The 19174-nt window shown below is 35.0% G+C and overlaps 3 protein-coding genes across 3 annotated transcripts; all 3 read left to right on the forward strand.

Moving 5' to 3' along the window:
• The first annotated feature begins 785 nt into the window (after window positions 1–785).
• Window positions 786–7160, forward strand: LOC111318358 (sucrose transport protein SUC3-like). Its single transcript, XM_022921164.2, has 16 exons — window positions 786–1508; window positions 2237–2302; window positions 2861–2959; window positions 3069–3133; window positions 3226–3310; window positions 3397–3430; window positions 3589–3688; window positions 3810–3885; window positions 4369–4734; window positions 4963–5106; window positions 5271–5504; window positions 5598–5661; window positions 5739–5782; window positions 6086–6360; window positions 6603–6635; window positions 6882–7160. The coding sequence occupies exons 1-14, from the start codon at window positions 1212–1214 to the stop codon at window positions 6251–6253; spliced, it is 1842 nt and encodes a 613-aa protein (XP_022776899.2). The 5' UTR covers window positions 786–1211; the 3' UTR covers window positions 6254–6360; window positions 6603–6635; window positions 6882–7160.
• A 5406-nt stretch (window positions 7161–12566) lies between these two features.
• LOC111317626 (homeobox-leucine zipper protein ATHB-13-like) lies at window positions 12567–15226 on the forward strand. Its single transcript, XM_022920061.2, has 3 exons — window positions 12567–13299; window positions 13407–13783; window positions 14336–15226. Exons 1-3 carry the CDS (start codon window positions 13170–13172, stop codon window positions 14696–14698), a joined length of 870 nt encoding a protein of 289 aa, XP_022775796.1. The 5' UTR covers window positions 12567–13169; the 3' UTR covers window positions 14699–15226.
• A 2470-nt stretch (window positions 15227–17696) lies between these two features.
• Window positions 17697–18549, forward strand: LOC111317628 (uncharacterized). The gene has a single exon (XM_022920062.2). The coding sequence runs from the start codon at window positions 17787–17789 to the stop codon at window positions 18396–18398; it is 612 nt and encodes a 203-aa protein (XP_022775797.2). The 5' UTR covers window positions 17697–17786; the 3' UTR covers window positions 18399–18549.
• Window positions 18550–19174: the final 625 nt, after the last annotated feature.

Genomic DNA, 19174 nt, shown 5'->3' on the forward strand with positions numbered 1-19174 from the left:
GGCCACTCTGCTTACCTCCCTTGAGGTGCTTGGCGTAGATCGAACGGTTTAGGGCTGGCTCTGATACCACTTGTCACGAGTCGAGATTAAGCTCCGAATTCACGCTGCTTCGAGACCCAAGCATTCATCCTTCCGACGTCTCAGGTCAGCCTTCCTGTCATGGTTCACACCCTTGTGAAGTATTGTCCGCTTTGGTCTCCCTGACCTTACGGTTCTGTCTTACAAAAGGCGTCTCACAAGACGGAGATGGTGTGAACCTTTTTATACCGCAGTGACCCTCCTATTATGTTCGATGTGAGATTCAGGACTTTCTTTAAGTCCGTAACATTCTCCTGCACCCAATCTCGTGACGCCTTCGTCACGGAGGCTGTCCACCCTGCTTACCTCTTTTGAGGTGCTTGGCGTGGATCGAACGGTTTAAGGTTGACTTTGATACCACTTGTCACAGGTCGAGACTCAAGCTCCGAACCCGTACGGTTCACATCCTTGTGAGGTATTATCCGTTCTGACCTTACGGTTTTATCCTACAAAAGACGCCTCACAAGACGAAAGTGGTGTGAACCCTTATATATCCCAGTAACCTTTCTATTATGTTCGATGTGAAATTCAAGACTCTTGCTTAAGTTCGTCACACCTGCTTCTAAGATTTAGCGTAAATGCGTTCGGAAGCGAGATTTGCTCATTTGTGCACGTGTCTGTCAATGATTGGCTGTTTTTATTTAATACCCTCCTCTGGTCTGTGAACTTGACTCCATCATTCCCTTGTCGGCGGGCGTGGTCTTTTCCCTTGTCCGAAAAGCATGCCTTAAATCACAAAGTCGTTTAAACCAACGGTCCTGATCCATCCCTTTCCCCAATTAATCAACGCCCCTGATTCAACACTTTTCTTTGTTGCTCCTTGATCTCAACTTTTGTCCCACGACTGACACGTCACAATCACTGGTTAAAAACAAGAAAACAAACTCTACACCTTAAGATCTTGATCCAGATGCGACGTAGCCAATCACAAAGCGAGAGACCGTCAGTCGTTCTAATCTTTGCAAAGCTCCTTCACTCTCCTCCACACTTGCCCTAGCAAGCAGATACAAATTAAAACAAAGAAAAGAGAAAATTTTCATTTTATATTCAAATTTTTTAATAAGAAGGGTTTAATCGAGTTAACTCGTGGAGGATAAATAATCGGCGACTGAGTCAAAGAGGCCACGGCAGGAATGAGTGATTCGGATTCGATCAGGGTTCCATACAGGAACTTAAAGAAGGAATTCGAGGTTGAAATGATCGACGATCCTCATCGTCGGGTCGATCTGAATTTGTCTCCTAACTCTCCTTCAACTTCTTCCTCGAATCCTTCGTCGAGGATTCCCAATGGAAACTCTAACTTGTCGTCGCCGATCCATGTCAGATCTAAGGATTGTAGCTTGATGACTCTGGTTCCTAGTTGTACGGTCGCCGCCGGGGTGCAGTTTGGTTGGGCTTTGCAACTATCGCTCTTGACTCCTTACATTCAGGTGTTTAACGGAAAGAATTAGGTTATTAACTATGAATCTTGTGCAATTTGAATTTGATGCAATGTGTTTGAGTTCTGATTAGTTTTATTATTAGATGACAGTTATTTTGCTTTTTTATGTAATTTTTAGGAAATAAAAAAAATAGCTGGGTGTACTTTTTGTAGGCATTCGTGAATCGAATGAGTTAGAGAATAGACACTGCAATACTTTTCATTATTGTTTAGTCATTAGTTTACTTAATTCTCATGGAATTTAGAAAGAATTTTGTGCGTAATTACAAGTTGGAAAAGAGAAATCATTTTGTTGAAAGAGAAATTTTATTTATTACCCTTTTGTAGAAATTCTTCTAATAATTTGTAGAAATACTTATCATCTTTAACGTTATCGTACAAGATGGCCATAAGTTGAAGAAAAAGATAAATTAAATATTTGAAATAGGAAGGGTAATGTTCACTATTAACTACATAGCCAATATTTTTTGCATGTTGATTGTTGGCATGCATGTGAAACAGAGAAGAATAGGATTGACATTTTGTGAAGAACATTTTTTGGATAATAATATAATTCTCAAAATCTTTTGTCAAATTCGTGTTCATGTAATAGTATCTCTTCTTTTTTTTTTTTTTGTTAGCCTCAGCCATGATTTCTTTTCCACTGCTTTGTGCTTCTCTTGAGCTTATGATGCTTTCCCTTTTGTTTGACTGTGTGTATTTGGTTGATTCGTGCAGACACTTGGAATAGAGCATGCTTTTTCTTCATTTATTTGGCTCTGTGGTCCAATAACTGGTCTTGTGGTAGGTGATGGGAACCATAATACATATAATTTTACATTATTGCCATTTTTATTATTAGGGAATCGTTATGGGTGTAACATGATATTTTATTGTGGTAACTTGATAAATCTGATAAAACAGCTTGTGGTGCATTTTAAACTAACTAAGAAAAGGGATGGGTGCCTTGGGCGCACTTTTATGTATCCTAGGTCCTTATAGAAGGGGGAGGATGGGGGTACTAAGAATATTTGTTTGATTGCTGAATAGTGAACTACTTTATTTATTCAAATTTTCATTTTCATCCCCCAGGGTTCTTGTGGTACTTTTATCCCACTGTAGGCAGTTGATCTGCTTCATGGTCTCTCTCTCTCTCTCTCTCTCTCTCTCTCTCTCTCTCTCTCTCTCTCTCACCCATGTGTGTGTGCGCGAATTAGGAGGCTGGCTATATTTTTGATTAAAAGCCTGGCTATAGATGTGATGCTGCTTTAATAGATGTAAATAACCACAGTTAAAAGAAATCAGAGAAATAATGCCCATCTATATTTGTGATTTATTGAGTTGGCTTACATTTGATGTTAGGTTCAACCTTGTGTTGGTATTTGGAGTGATAAATGCACTTCAAAATTTGGAAGGAGACGGCCTTTTATCCTTGTTGGATCGCTCATGATCTCTGTTGCTGTAAGCATTGAAGAAGATTGTTTTACCTATTAAATAAAATTAAATAATTCATTCTTATATGCTATGTTTTCTGTGTTTTATATCTGCTAAACTAAGTTTTGTAATTTAGGTGATAATAATTGGGTTTTCTGCTGACGTGGGATACATATTAGGCGATACAAATGAGCACTGCAGGTTTCCTTTTCTTCCTTTTGATTCCTTCTCTTATCTTATTGCAAACCCCCCTGCCCCCTCAAAAAAATGACCAAATAATATATGCAATGCAGTACATTTAAAGGTACACGAACTAGGGCAGCTTTTGTCTTTGTTATTGGGTTCTGGATGTTGGATCTTGCTAACAATACAGTGCAGGTAAGCCTTACATGTCAATGATTTCTTTGTTCCAGTTTGCCTTTCCATTTGCATGTGAGCTAATAATAGAACTTTTATTTTCTTAGGGACCAGCTCGTGCCCTTTTGGCTGATCTATCAGGTGAACTCCCATCTTTCTTAAGCAAAATGGAAAAAGTTCTAGTCTATACATAGTATCATTATGATGTTTAAGTTTGATGCCTCTCATTTACGAGGTCCTATAATACTACACATGTTTGAATACTGTGCATGACAAGATGCTGTATGGCTATGTTTTAGGTCCTGACCAACACAATTCTGCAAATGCTATATTTTGCTTTTGGATGGCTGTTGGAAACATCTTGGGATTTTCAGCTGGTGCTAGTGGGAGTTGGCACAGGTTAAATTTTTTTCATGTGTTTTTATTTTGATGAAACAAACAATTATGGATACTCAGTGATTTTTTTCATCGTTTACTGCTTTTAGATATTGATCTAATTCTACAAATTATTTTGACACAGATGGTTTCCTTTCTTGAAAAGTAGAGCTTGCTGTGAAGCCTGTGCCAATCTTAAAGCAACATTTCTTGTTGCTGTTGTAAGTAGCATTATCCATTGAAGTTTCACACTGATAAAGCTTTCTAGGATGTTAAAACTGAAATTCATCTCCTAAATGTTACTTTAGTACATTTGATTTGTCAATTTATGTTTTGAATTATGGTATGTCGCTTTGGCATGCTTACTGATTCTTTGAAATTGTTGATCTGATATGCCATTTGCTTTGCATATGTTGTGGACCATTTGTTGCATTTACCATTATCCTGATTATTCATGAGTTATGAAAATAATTTTCTTTGTTGTTAGGCCAAATATTCTCATGAGTTTACCTAGAAATAGTTATTTCTGCTACTGCAACGATGTAGAGATACAGTATAGCTTCTCCATGCTTTGAGTGGCTTTTCAGTAGCTAGTTCCTGTGTTTGAATGCCGGTTTTGTGCATTTTCTCGTCACACATGTTTTCTAACACTTTATTTGATGCCATCCCATATATGATCGAAAAATTGTTTGGCATTTGTGCAGGTCTTTCTCTTATTTTGTACTGTTGTGACTATATGTTTTGCTAAGGAGGTTCCACTTCCATTGCCAGCAAATCAGCCAACTCACCTATTGGATTCTGCTCCTTTGTTGGATGATTCCACACAAAATGGCTTTCAACACTCAAAATCAAAAGCTGATGTGTCCATTATTGCCAATGCAAATAGGAATGATGCTGAAAATGGATATGAACGAGTGTCAAACTCCAAGCATGCTGACTCAAAAGATACAAATGTTCAAAATGAAGTTTTCAGTGATGGGCCTGGAGCAGTACTGGTCAACTTATTGACCAGTGTAAGGCATTTACCGCCTGCAATGCACTCAGTGCTTATTGTTATGGCTCTCAGTTGGGTAAGTCTCAACATTTTGTTTTCTATAATTTGATTCTTTGAAATTGGCCTTGAGCCAGTTATCTGTTGATTGATAGTAGATGCTTAAGGATTGTTAACATTTTCATCTGAAGGTTGGCTACAATTTCACAACCCTTTCTCTTCCTCCAATGAGAAATAAGAAAAGGAGGAAAAGCAAAGTAATCATTTATTATTATTGATTTTATGTCTATTTGGGTCTTATTTGCAGCTTTCCTGGTTTCCATTCTTTTTATTTGATACGGATTGGATGGGAAGAGAAGTATATCATGGAGATCCAAAAGGGAATGCTTCTGAAATAAAATTGTACGATCAAGGTGTCAGAGAAGGTGCATTTGGTTTGCTATTAAATTCTGTAAGAACTAAAAGTTGATCACCTGTTGTTAGTCTTTCCTAGATTTTCTTTTCTCTCCATCGTTTGAAGTTAATGTAATGATGTTATTCATTGAGGGCTGTTGATGATTAAGTTTCTTTTTTATTCATTTCAATAGTTGTTATATATCAGTATTTTTCATGTAGGTTGTTCTGGGCATTAGTTCTTTCTTTATTGAACCGATGTGTCAACGGATGGGGTCAAGACTTGTTTGGGCAATGAGCAACTATACTGTGTTTGCCTGTATGGCTGTCACAGCTATCATTAGTTTGGTATCTGTCAGAGAATATTTTCAAGGGGTCGAACATGTAATTGGAGGGAGTGCAGCAATCAGGATTGTTGCCTTGGTTATATTTGCTCTTCTTGGCTTTCCTCTAGCTGTATGTATCAAACGATTTGCAGTAAATTTCTATATCATTTTTGTTTTAAAAAATGTTGTATTTTTTGCACATTAATTTGTTTTGTTCTTGCAGATTACCTATAGTGTTCCATTTTCTGTTACAGCAGAGTTGACCGCTGGTTCTGGTGGTGGCCAAGGTTTATTTCTCCATTATCTTCTGCCTTTATATGCTTGCTGAATTTGGAAAATTGTAACAATTTACATGTCTGTGCAGGATTGGCAATTGGTGTTTTGAACCTTGCAATTGTTATTCCACAGGTACAAAATTTTATATGTTGTAGTATTTAATTTTACTTTTTATTATTTCAGAATGTTTCTTACAACTTCAGAAGTTGGTTTTTCCTTTCATAGCTCATATGGTCTACCTATTTGAGCTTCAAATATCTAAGTATTTTGGGTGCCTTGTATTTCCAAAAGTTTGTATTTTGGTTACCTTTTAGGCATATAAAATAAAATGTTGATTGTATTATAAATTGAATAAAGAACTGGTACCTTTTGTGCTTTCTCTATTTAGTCCAATTTAGTTAAAGCTGATTTTTAATGTATTATTGGTTTCTTCAGATGATTATATCTCTTGGTGCGGGTCCATGGGATGCCCTATTTGGTGGAGGAAATATACCAGCCTTTATTTTGGCTTCTTTCTCTGCACTGGCTGCGGGGGTTATTGCAACTCTCAGGTTGCCTGATTTTTCAAGTTCCTACAAGTCATCTGGTTTTCATTTTGGTTAAGGACCAAAATGGCCTTAATAAGGTGAAAACCACTCTATATTTGATGCTTGGCAACCATTGAAATGCTGACATTTGCTTTCAGAGGAAGGCTCTTCCATGATTCATAGGTATAATTTTCATACTAAAAGATTTGCATGTTACATATCCATATTCATTCATTTTTTTTCCCCACTTCGTGGGTGCATGTACTTTATGTAGAGTGTAAGTTGCTAATTATTATTATATTGAAAAGAATATACATGCACAGGGTGATTAGTGTCTTATTTACTTCGAAAGCTCTACTTGTATTATTTCTCACATTATAAAGGATTGAAATCTCAGTACTTGCAACCCTTTCCCTTATTCTCAGGTTGTGGCCTCACATGTACAAAAAGGAAAAAAGGTTATTTCCTTTGTTCTCATTGCTGTGGTCATTTCAATTTTATAGAATTGTAGCTGATAAACTGTTCATTGGAAGCATATGTCATTTATGATGTGGATGATTTAGGAGTATTCATATATAGCTTGTTTGGTACTATGCCAGGTGGCCCTGGATTCTTGACCACTTGTGTAGTCATGACGTTACTCTCTTGAGCATTTGTTTGTTTTATAGCTTAGATGTAGCTCTTCTTTCTGTCTAAGTGTGCAGCATACAGCAGCTATTTTGGGCTTGGCATTTCTGGATGGCATGTGATGATATGCAGACTGAAATTGGAACTCTGGCTTGATTATGTAAAGGTTGAATGTCTCCTTCCTGACTGCCACTTAACTCTGACACGGTTTCTAAACACGACCTTAGACATTGTTTGGTGCACTTCTCAACGGATACCCTTTTTAATTACTTTTCTTTATTGTCTCATTGGCCTTAACACCTTTGGTTCTGAGGATACACTCATATATATATATTAATTATATAATTTCCTTGTAATTATATTTTTCCAATAAATGGTAAATATCTTGTGCAGGATTCTTATGAGAACCAATAAACCATACTGTATGCTCTTCCACACACTTCTTTTAAATGGATGAACTATATCCTGTCTGGATTGCTTACTAGAAAATAATTTTAGAGCTTGATAGAGGATGATTGTGCCTTTGAATTTGTATGTGCATTTGCTCTTTATATGCATCACTTCCAAACAGATTTGGGGGTTATTTATGTGTATTAGCCACTACACAGTAGGAAGAAGGTTTTGGTGAAACTCTCATTGATTTCTGGAAAATAGAAAGAAATAGATTTCTAAAGGTTACCAGATTGAATCTGGTTAAAGAATGCACCATTCGGGCTGGGGCCACTGACCCTTTTTATTTTTCGAGAATTGTATAATCATGTCCAAGAATATGCTTCACTCGGCATCCAAGTCTTATTTCTGTGATTCAACTGTTTGTGAATGCAAAGTCTGGTGCCATTGCCATGCCATGTGAATGCCGAATTCTCAGAAAAGCTATTCATTCTTCCCATACCCTAGACCTTTTAGAAGTTTTTACAAACTACACGTTTTAAACCAATTGGCTGGCTTCAGCTTTAGAATTGAGTGGGTTGGATACTAGATTTCATGTTAAGGGAAGCATGACATTAAAATAGATGTGATGCAAGCAAGGGTATAATAAATCGAGTTTAAACTGATGCAACATTAGACTCGAGCTTGAATTCAATTTCAAATTCGAGGTTTGAAATTCAGTTTGAGTTAAATTGAATTTTATTTTGGTTGAAGCTTCACTCAAAATAAAAATTGAGTTATTTGAGTTTGCTCGATTAAGTTCGATTAATATGTAAATATATTTTTATATTTGATAGAAATTCGATTAATTAGATTTTATTTTAAGCTCAAGCTTGAGTTTGAGATATTTTATTAATTAAAATATATTAAAATATAAAAATTTATTACACTTAAGTTATTTAAATTGGATATAAAAATATTTAAATTCAGTTCGATCAATAAGTTAAGTTAATTGAGCTTGATATTATAATAATTAAGTTAAATTTGAGTTGAATTTGAATAATTTAAAAATATTAATTTATTAGTTATATTTTTAGATGCGAGCTGTCTCTTATCATAGCTTTTTTCTAAATATTCTCCACTCCATTCACCATCACTATGCAATTTGTTTATAGAACGTGTGGAATAGAACAGCTACAGAATTATATAAGCCATGTCAATGCACTGAATTAAGAAACATAATGAGAAAACCAAATTTATCAAAAAGAAAAAAAAGGGTTTTGTCTGAATCATACAACTCTATTTCTCATTTTGAAATATATTTTCTTCGTTTCAATAACTATGTAAATACCATTGTTTCTCAGATTATTATCTACACAAATATATATAACACGTTGCTCTGATTTGTGGCGAATCCGAGAAGTATGCTGTTTAATGGACGGATGTGAATGGTGGGCCATATTTCATGAAAAAAAAATGTTCAGCATGGGCGCATGCCTACGAGGAAAAGAATTAAACAATAAAAACAGTAACTGGACCAGTGGCTGACAAATCACTATCAAATTGCATTTTTTTCCTCCCTTTTGGCCCAAAAAATTGAGCAGAAACATAAAAATAAAATCACCCGAAAACAGAACAGAGAGAGCAGGTGACGTCAAGCAAAGATTAGCACATGGGATTGCAAGCTGAATCAACCCCTTCCATTAGAGAACAAGGATGGCATGTTGAGTGGGAGATTCAGCCCTTCTGTTTTATTTATTTTGGTAAACTTTATAGTATTTTTTTCTTAAGTGTATAATTTTTTTTTATTTTATGTTGGTTAGAGATCTTAAGATTATGATTTTGAGAAGATTTAGACTTGTAATTTTTTTTTAATTAAGTAGATAGGGATGAAAAAGTTAAAAGATGAACTAAAAATTAAAAAAAAAAAAAAGAAAGAAGAAATGGAGATATAACAGGTTGAGAACATGAATCCACTCCCATTGAAATGGGGTAGGCTTCAGCTTCAACTAATAAAGTCATGTGAAGGCAGTGAAAGTAGCTTTGTCTTTGCCCATTTTTTTTCTTTTTTAAAAGCAGTATTTAGGACCCCCCAATGGAACCCACCATCACCAATATTAAGATTGGTGGGGTCCTAACTATGCCATTTCCCCAATCCCTCTCTTCTTTATATACATTCCAGCTGTTGAATAAAAGCAGCTAATCATTTTTCCAATCAAAACATTTTCAAGGCAAATATCATATTAAAAACTTCCCCTAAGCTGCCTCCCTAATGCCTCTTTCTCCTTCTCCCATGCATGCACTTTTATATTCCTATTTGCATCACCAAAATCTATGGCCTAATCCCTTTTTGATCTTTTGTATATTTTCAAAAGCTTATATAGAAGAAAATAAATGTTACAAACATATAATCAAGTGAACCAACTAGCATATGTATAGTTGGAGAAAATTAAATTATATAAAATGTTGATTTCTAATGCATCGAAAGAAAATATTATTTAATATAATAATAATATTAAAGAATATCCTAATAATATTTGTTAACAAGATCTTTATATAAAATTAGATCAAATTCATATTTAGACCCTTGGCTTCAAAACTTTTGCCTTAATTATCTTTTTAATTCAAATAAGGCATATATATGTATTTATATAACTGGTAATGTATGATTTATTATATTACCAATAGTTGTGTGTTTGATGATAAAACATTGAACTTTTAATTTTGTTTAATGCAAGAACTTTTTTTTTTTTTAATTATCTGGGATGACAACTTCAAATATATATAAAAAAATTACTTTGAATATGATGTTACTAGGGTTTAAGGGATGTTTTTATATGTGTACTATATGTGGGGGCATTATTAACTGAAAAAGAAGAAGGGAAACTGGTGTGATTGATGACATTAGCTTTTTCTCAAATGTCAAGATCAAACCTCCAATTCTAACCTTCAATACTAAACGGAAATTTGCCAGCCCCGTTGCATCATTTATGAATTTTGTGGCAGTTGTACGTTTGTGGCTAAGTTTACCTCTTTTGGGGCCATATGTCGGATACTTAATTCCTTTCATGGGTCCTATCTGTCCATTTTTCTTTCCTTTGCTGTCACAAACTATCAAAGGGAAAAAAAGGGGATTGAACAATTTGAACATACAAAAAAAAAAAAAAAAACAGTGAAAACTTGAATAGATTCAGCCCCTGAGCCTGAATAGAATGACAATGTTTCAATATTCTGCATGCAGGAGGTAAAATTTTGTGTAAGTCCTTTTACAGGTTAACTTTAGATCTTTACATCTTACTGCAATTAACAATGCAGAAAATTAGAATGGTACTCTCAGGCCAGATTTTTAGGTCCTTATCAGCTAGTAAACATTGTAGCATTTCTCTTCTAGCACTGGTAGATTCTGTTTTGTGTTAGAAAAGGTCAAGAATTTGTGGGTTTTTGGCCCTTGCAGAAGCACAATTTTTTTTTTTTCACTTTCTGTTCATAACCCATTATTGGTGTGGTACTGTGGTCAAAGGAGAAATTCACAGTAAGTGTGTTTTCTGACTTGGATCAATATATTTTTATCACCCTTTTCATTGTCCTTTTACAAACTTTGGTAAATATATGTAGTTACCAGAACAAGGTTTTTTTATACCTCCTCATTTATGTTTAACTACTTGTATCAATATCTTGTATAAAAAAATATATTAGATTCTTCAAAGTAGATTGGTATGTAGTATATTTCAGCTGTCATGTCTTTATAAGTTCAACACTTCAATCCATGTTTGAGTAACATATATAGTATAAAAGTTTCTCTCTTTTCTTTTGAACCATTAGTCATAATCATGTGTAATTTCATCCAATAATACAAACATCTTAATTCACAATCAATGACTATTTTCTTTTCATACGCAAACAATGAACATTCAGACTTTTTTTGGTTAATTTGTGCGTAAGAGAGAGAAGAGGTGAATAGTTCATGATCATGGTAGGATCCATAAAGAGAAGCTAAGTGAAAGAATATTATAAAGACACTTAACAGTATCTTCAAATGTAGTCCACAGTGCAATAAGGTTAAAAAAAATGATCAAAGAGACCATTCTAGCAGCTGCTATAGTCATAAGATTTTTGAACGATGGTGGACAATCTTGTGACTGTATGAAAACAACGTATTTGACTTTTTTTGGTAGCTTATAAACATTCATACTATTGATGATCAGTAGTAACTGATGAGGGTAATTAAAAAGAAATTCCAGCAGATTTGGATGGAAAAAAGCTTAAAAAGTTGGTTTCTAAAAGGGATGACCCGCCTCCTAATTATCCAAATCCAACCCTCCTGAAACAAAAAATGATACATGGAAGCATCTATGTCTAATCAGATAATCTGAACAAATTTGTTAAGTGGGAAGTTCAGAGATTTCATATTGATCATTGCAGAATCTTGCTTTAGCATGGGATTTATGGGAAAGTTTTTTTCTTTTTTATTTTGTAAATTAAACTGAATGGAAATTGAAAGAGAGAGAGAAGATGATGCGGATAGGACATGAAATGAGTGACCCATGCATGAAGTATTGAAGGGGAGGGGGGTGTGTCAGAAGAGAGAGGAGCAGTGGGATAGAGATGGACAAATGGGACTCAAAGACAAAAAAAAGACCAGCACTTGTAGGGTTCCTAACAACAGGAGTTTTGCTTGGGCTTTTCAAACCCCTCTCTTTTTTCTTTCTTTCAAATACAGAAGAGCCATTTGCATCAGAGGACTGAAACTGATGAAAGGATAATGGATGGGAAAGAGGCTTGGTCCTAATGCACGATACCTGTTGGTGGGTTAGGTAGCAACCCCTGCCCCCCCTCATTGGACCCATCCCTAGATTCCTGCCTCTTCTCTCTCTTTCTTACCCCTCAGGCCCTCATATGTAAATCCCCTTTAGACTCTAAAAGATACATCCAACTCATTTCCCTTTCTTCTCAAGTAACCCTTCTTTTTCTTCACATAACTAAAACAACATAAAATATCACAAAGTTTCTTTTTCTAAGAAACCCTAAACACTTTCCACCCATATGAACACTCTGATTTTTTTAATTTGTTTAAACAAACAAAATCAGATTTCTTTAGGAATAAACTAGTATTTTTTTCCTCTCTCAAAGTCACCCACTTCACATTAATTAAAGGGGAATATATATTAAAATATGAAATATACAGTACTGTCTATAGATCGTCATAGCTATGGAATCAAGCTTCTTCAAAAATGCTTTGCTTCCCATCCTGAAAGACAAATGTCTTTATCAAGAAAACACCACTATTTGTCTCTTAAGTGTGGAAAAAGACTAATAAAATGAAAATGACCTCAAATAATTGTACTTGGATTGAAATCACTCCTTGAAATTGTATTCAGAGTCACCGCATTATCAGGTTCAGTTAGTAGCCTTTTCATTTTTTTTTCGCACATTCAATTTTCTAGCTATATGCCCTTATATTTCTTTTCTCATTTTTGTCCTGAACATGCAAATGCGTGCATCAACAATTATTTAAGCAAATTTTCATGAATTTTTGTTTATTGTTAATCAATTTTAAAAGGGAAAAAAGACAGCTTTTCCTTCTCCATTAGCCACCTTTTTTGTTTTAATGAAATAAAACACTCATATAAAGAGAAGTGGAACTATAGTCTATAGAGTCATCTTACATGCATATCTCTCTTTCTCTCTCCCTCTCTCAGAATAGATAGATAGATAGTATGAAAGAAAAAATGGTTTGTTCCTAGAAGTTGATAAGGTATATAAGCTATCCATTTTACACAAATCTCTGCATCACCTTCCAATTCAAGAAATTCTAGTTTTCCTTTTAGTATGATATATCAAATCTCTCTTTTGCTTTTAATACATTAAACTCTGTGTCCACTCCGAGGATCTGCTTCATATCCTTCTTTCCTTGACGAACATCATGACAGTCATCAGATTATGAATAGCGTTTTCTTAATACTATTGGAGGCTTATTAAAACCAGCCTGTTGGGTCATGTCTTGCAATGGGATGGCTTTTTTCCCTGCAAATTTCATGCTCCCAACTCCTCACGAGGACGATCATCATCACCCCCCCACTTCTATCAATCAAATGCTTCCTTCATGCACGCCCCAAGACTTCCATGGTATATCTCTCTCTCTCTCTCTCTCTCATGGAGAAAAGGGTTTATCATTTTATAATCTTGTATATGAAGGATTTTGATTTCTTTTCTTGGGGGGGAGGGGGGCATAGGTGTCGCATCATTTCTAGGGAAGAGATCAATGTCATTTTCAGGGATAGATGTATGTGAAGAAGCAAATGGGGAGGATGATTTATCAGATGATGGTTCACAGGCAGGAGAAAAGAAAAGGAGGCTTAACATGGAACAGGTAAAGACTCTAGAGAAGAACTTTGAGTTGGGTAACAAGCTTGAACCTGAGAGAAAAATGCAGCTGGCTAGAGCCCTTGGTTTGCAACCAAGGCAGATTGCTATTTGGTTTCAAAACAGAAGAGCTAGGTGGAAAACCAAGCAACTAGAGAAAGACTATGATCTCCTTAAGAGACAGTACGAAGCAATCAAAGCAGATAATGATGCACTTCAAGCTCAGAACCAAAGGCTTCACGCAGAGGTAATCTTATAATTAATGAAAAATAAATAAATTAATACAAATACTTCTTTAATATATTTATTTTCCTTTCTGCTTTTCTTGTTCTTATATCAAGTCTTTCTTATATGTTAAGAAAAGCTTTAATGTTTCTATTTCATTAATCGAGTGTGTGTTGAATAATTGAGTTTGAAGACTATGATCGTCTACTCTATTATTCACGCTTTATTGACTTTCTATGGAATCGTGACTTTCAGAACCTCATTTCAGACTCTACTTTCTTGAATCAATGGTTTTCAATCATCAACCTCCTTTTTTATTTCATGTTTTACTTTTCATGGGTTGATCAATCATAGTTTGAAGGTCAGGTAATCATGACATGAGTTAGAAATCTCTCTTACAAGTTGCAATAAACCTGGGATATAGTTTTTTTTTTGTTGGTGGACAATGATCTCATTGTTTTATCAAATTATCAATTCAAACACTTAAAATCGACACTAAGGGAATAAGTTGTTTCCTAGTACTTGTCTAACATGCTTAATCTTTGATTGGATAAATTAGTTGTTATGGTTGCAGATAATGGCGCTGAAAAACAGAGAACCAACTGAATCTATCAACCTCAATAAAGAAACTGAAGGATCTTGTAGTAACAGAAGTGAAAACAGCTCAGATGTCAAGTTGGATATCTCAAGAACACCAGCAATTGACAGCCCGTTACCTACTCATCCAACAAGCAGAACCTTTTTCCCAACATCCATTAGGCCACCAAGTGGTGGGTTTGCACAACTATTCCAAGCCGCATCATCAAGGACTGATAATCACCTTCAATGCCAAAAGGTGGATCAAATGGTTAAAGAAGAAAGCCTCAGCAACATGTTCTGCACCATTGAGGATCAAACGGGGTTTTGGCCATGGCTTGAGCAACAACATTTCAATTGATAATTTGAAACTCATCGATCAAGGTGTCAAATTTGGAATAGTCCCTCATTTCCGCAAGTTACAAAAAAGTTTCAGATCAAGAGGGTAACTAATCATCATATCAAGAATTTAATTATATATTATATCAATGTTTTGGTACCTAGAGAGAGTGGTGTATAAAGTAGAATTATATCATCATCAAGTGAAAACTTTTCATCAGGAGGGGCTGAAGAGATGATTATGGAGCAATAAAAATGTGTCTTTGGGTTATATATATCAGTTTTCCTAGGCTTAGAGAGAGAGATGTTTGCTAGGCTTGATCACGCGAGAAGAATTTCCAAGCAATTTGCTAGTGATGACTAGTTGGTTTGCTCTAGCTAGCATGGACGATGAAAAAAATAAAAAGGGGATTCTCTTGCTACATATATTTTATTATTCTTTTTTTTACTTGCTTTGGAATCATGTGTTTTGTACTGTTGAAGAAAAACAAAAAAAGCTTGAGAGTTGCATTTAAGAGAGTCCATTGTCATGATTTTTTTGCTGATTTCATCATTCAGTACAAAACGGTTAACGCCAATGGTGAACAAAATCTACAGTAAGTGATTAAACTATTCTAACCTTTTTTCTTTGTAAAAATTGAGAAAAAAAGAGAGAGTATCCAACGCACATTCCAAGAGGAGAAAATGACAAACAGATGCCAGAGCAGAAGAAAACAAGGAGAGTTGGAAATGGTCATTCTCGTGAAGGGGACGTTTGGCAAACTTGTGCTGACAAACAGGGAATGGTATCCAAAAGCCAATGTAATGTACTAACCTTTTGGCACTAGGCAGAGTCTTACTACATTACTGCACCCTCCTTTTTTGATCAGTCTTTGATTGCAGGAAAAAAAAAAATCATGTGACCCACTGTCACCCACTCCCTAGCATCCAACACAGTCCTCTTTTTGCCCCCACTTTCATGAATCTTCCTCTTCTCAATCTCTTTTTCTTTCTCTTCTTCTCTTCTACTTCTACTCCTTTCCACTTCTTTTCAATGACAGATACAAAGTAATTGTCAATTGCATGATCTATTCTTTTAGCATGATATATATATATATATATGTTTCTGTTCATCCAAAGCTTGTTCATGTGTTTGGCACCTAATTATCTCATCGTCTGGTAGATAACCTATGATCCTATCATTCAATCATAAGCACCGTACGAATATTTTTATGAAAGAAATCACAGTTTAAAAATAAAAAAATATATTTTAACAATAATTATATATATAAATTAATTAAATTAAATTTTAAATTCAAACTTCACACATCTTTGTAAATCATCGTAATTTAAATTTATCATTTTCAAGTACAATATCTAATTCAATGAAGCGAGAAAGTGATTTAAAGAAATTCTTTCTTATTATTTTTGCTTGATTTAGACAAATTACTTTGTCTATACGCGAAACATCATCTTCGTACGTGTACATATGGATAAGATAAAGTTTCAAAATTATAGTCGTTGCTTTTGGTTTGTGAATTCGAGCCATTTTTATAATTTAGTACCGAATATGATGGATGATCTACATGTCATGTCAGTGCAGTAAGATTAAACAAATAATTTTGAATCCCTTGGCCACAATGTGTAACACATGGAAACAAGAAGCAACAAGGGTTTGATTTGAATTGAATTGGAGACATTGAAAAATGAACAACGTTGTTTCTTCCTTGCTAGGCCACCTTTACATAGGATTCTTTCCTTTAAAAGTAATTAAGTTCTAAAATATATAAAATAATCAATAAAGCAGATTAGCCAGTAATTAATCAATGTAATTACTTTTGGTGGACTAGGATTAATCTTTAAATAGATTTAAACTTGGATTCTCTATTCTCCAAGAACCCCAATTGGATTCAAACATATGTGATCAAATCTGCATATCTTGATATGCAAGATTAAAGATGTAATTAAAGTAATCGCGCCGTAATAGTTTACTTTTAAATTTTGTGAAATTATACTTTTTTTTATTGGATCATGTGAAGAGATTTGAGAAAATCTCTTGGCAACATGGCTGGAAACCTTGGCATTTTATTAATTAAAAATGTTTAGTGCCAAAAAAATTTTAAGAAATTGCTAGTTGAGATAGAGATTGTTTAGTGGCCATGTGCATGCTGGTTTAATTCCTTTGAGTAATATGGGATTTTAAAATTAAGGACAGAAGAAGAGGATTCCCAGTATGTCTAAAAAAAATTGATGAACATAACATGTAAGCAGCAATATCACAAATGATATAATGAATTAAAATAATTAATTATTGCATTTCTTAATTAATGGTTTGTAACATGAATCTGGGTTGTGTCAACGGCTAATAACAATATTTTAAGGAGCAACCTTTGAGTTAATCAATTGAAACAACTAGACCAAGAAAGTTGTCTACCTATACCTCAATTCATACACAACTATCAAATTTTTTTATTTATTAAAATTTTTTTTTTTTTAATCCAAGCTCGAGGTTGATCTCATGTTTCATCATTTAATCTCATTTTTACATAAAATTTAATTTAACTAACTAATTAAACAATTGATTTCGGTCACATTTTTTTTTTTTTATCTTCGGAGAAGCTCACCAGCAATTTCTTCTTTTAATTTTATATTATGGTTTTAAAAAAAAAAAATATTAATTATGTATCGTTTTGGCAGGAAAGGGATAAATCTTAAGTGAACCTAGAATCAGTATTAGTGGCAGTGATTAATTATAGGCTAACATTTTTTTTGTTATTAGTGTTATTTACACTATCATACATTGCAGTCGCTTATTTCAACCATTAAAGAGCCGAGCTAGCCAGGCCACAAGCCCGCGGCTGAAAACCGGAGCCTGGCGTTGCAATGAGGCTCAGATAATCCAACGTGCTGTCGCTGGTGGTCTATTGTCAGCCCAGTTATGTTATTTAAATATGGGTCTACATTTGGCCCAAAATCATCATTCAATAAAAAATAAAAGAAGGGAAATAAAATGAAGATCAACCGGTGAGTATTGTCATTCCACGTGGCAAACACATGACCATCGACAGCTTAACTTATCTGCCTCTCATTTCCCTCTCCTTTCCTCTCTTTCGAACGGATAAACCTTGATCATGGCCTCCACTTCTCTTCTTTCACCGGCCTCCACCGCAACAACCGCCACTTCCATCACCCACAAGTCCCTCCACTTCTCCTCCAAGCTTCCCTTCCCTAATCTCCCCTTCAAACCCATTTCTACAAACAACAGAATCTCCACCAAGCTCCACGTGTCCTCCCCAACTAACCGACCCGCCACTACCGGCAGTTCTCCCTCCAAACCATCCTCCAAAAACCCCAAAGAAGAAGTCATCTTCTTCGATGGTGGAGCCCATTACGGTGACCTCTTAGCTAATCTGCTTCTGGGTTTCACTCTCCTGTGGCTGCCTTTGACTCTAGCTGCAGTTTCAAGAGCCTTTTTCCTGAGGTACAGGTTCACCAACCTGCGGGTGACGGTAATTTCAGGACTGACGGGTCAGGATAGGAGTGACTTCTCTTACAAGGTGATTAAGGACGTACAAGTGGTGCCTCGTTTCATAGGTGAGTGGGGTGATGTTATCATTACCTTGAAAGATGGGACAAAAGTTGATCTTAGGAGTGTGCCTAGGTTTAGAGAGATTGCAAAGTACTGTCTCTCTATGGCTGAGAAACCTGCTGTTTTGAAAGAAACTGGACCTAAAGGGTTTTAAGTCAAGCCCCCTTTTTTCTTGGGAAGGTGTGTAAATTTTGTGCTTTGTTTTGATTTTGATAGAATGTTGGTGTCTCACATTTTATTGTTTTATTTCTCATCATAATGGAAATTGAAGCTAAATTGTATCAATTTCATTTTTGATTTGGTTACATATATGTGTGTGCAATGGAAATAGATCCTCATGAATAGCTCTGAGTTAATGCTCCAATTTTCCAGATTTCCCTGGATATGACATTTTGCTGCAACAGTTTACCGATGTGCATACTAAAAACTTACCACATGTTATCCATCCAAAAGTAATTTATTGTTTCTTTAGAGCAACAATATTACAATAGTGATCGGTCAAAATGTAAAAATGTGGTTAACGCTTTTCGTCTGTGAAAATTTTTATTTGATGAAGCTCGCTGTTGTATAAATGAAGAAGAAAGCTTCAGGAAGCCGGTCTTAATTTGACATGATATTGAGGATGGGGATTCTGAATATTTGTTACTTTAGATGCTCTTAATGGTCTATAAGAATCTTCATCTTCATGATCATCAGAAACTCAGAGGATTGTCACTGAAGTTGGTAGCAGGATTCTCAGTATTTCAAAGTTCCAAATGAATTATACTATGGCTTGTTTCTTTCAAAATGTGGGTTGTTCTGAATTCATGTCAGGACGTGATTTCAAGCTTGCATGTATTTTGAATCAATTTGAGTTGAGCTTGATTGGATTTCGGACAAGTCACTCGGATCATTCAAACCAATCAACTTTTATTATATCTACGGGGAAGA

The sequence above is a fragment of the Durio zibethinus genome, chromosome 2 (assembly GCF_047325235.1).
Source record: "Durio zibethinus cultivar Kanyao isolate XHJ-2024 chromosome 2, ASM4732523v1, whole genome shotgun sequence".
Lineage (NCBI taxonomy): Eukaryota > Viridiplantae > Streptophyta > Magnoliopsida > Malvales > Malvaceae > Durio > Durio zibethinus.

Bases quoted from the DNA above. Each gene is read 5' to 3' on its own strand.
- LOC111318358 (XM_022921164.2), top strand. From the start codon at position 1,212: ATGAGTGATTCGGATTCGATCAGGGTTCCATACAGGAACTTAAAGAAG. The intron at 2,960-3,068 runs GTAAGCATTGAA...TTTGTAATTTAG, and splicing joins CGCTCATGATCTCTGTTGCT to GTGATAATAATTGGGTTTTC. The intron at 4,735-4,962 runs GTAAGTCTCAAC...TCTTATTTGCAG, and splicing joins TTGTTATGGCTCTCAGTTGG to CTTTCCTGGTTTCCATTCTT.
- LOC111317626 (XM_022920061.2), top strand. From the start codon at position 13,170: ATGTCTTGCAATGGGATGGCTTTTTTCCCTGCAAATTTCATGCTCCCA. The intron at 13,300-13,406 runs GTATATCTCTCT...AGGGGGGCATAG, and splicing joins CACGCCCCAAGACTTCCATG to GTGTCGCATCATTTCTAGGG. The intron at 13,784-14,335 runs GTAATCTTATAA...TTATGGTTGCAG, and splicing joins ACCAAAGGCTTCACGCAGAG to ATAATGGCGCTGAAAAACAG.
- LOC111317628 (XM_022920062.2), top strand. From the start codon at position 17,787: ATGGCCTCCACTTCTCTTCTTTCACCGGCCTCCACCGCAACAACCGCC.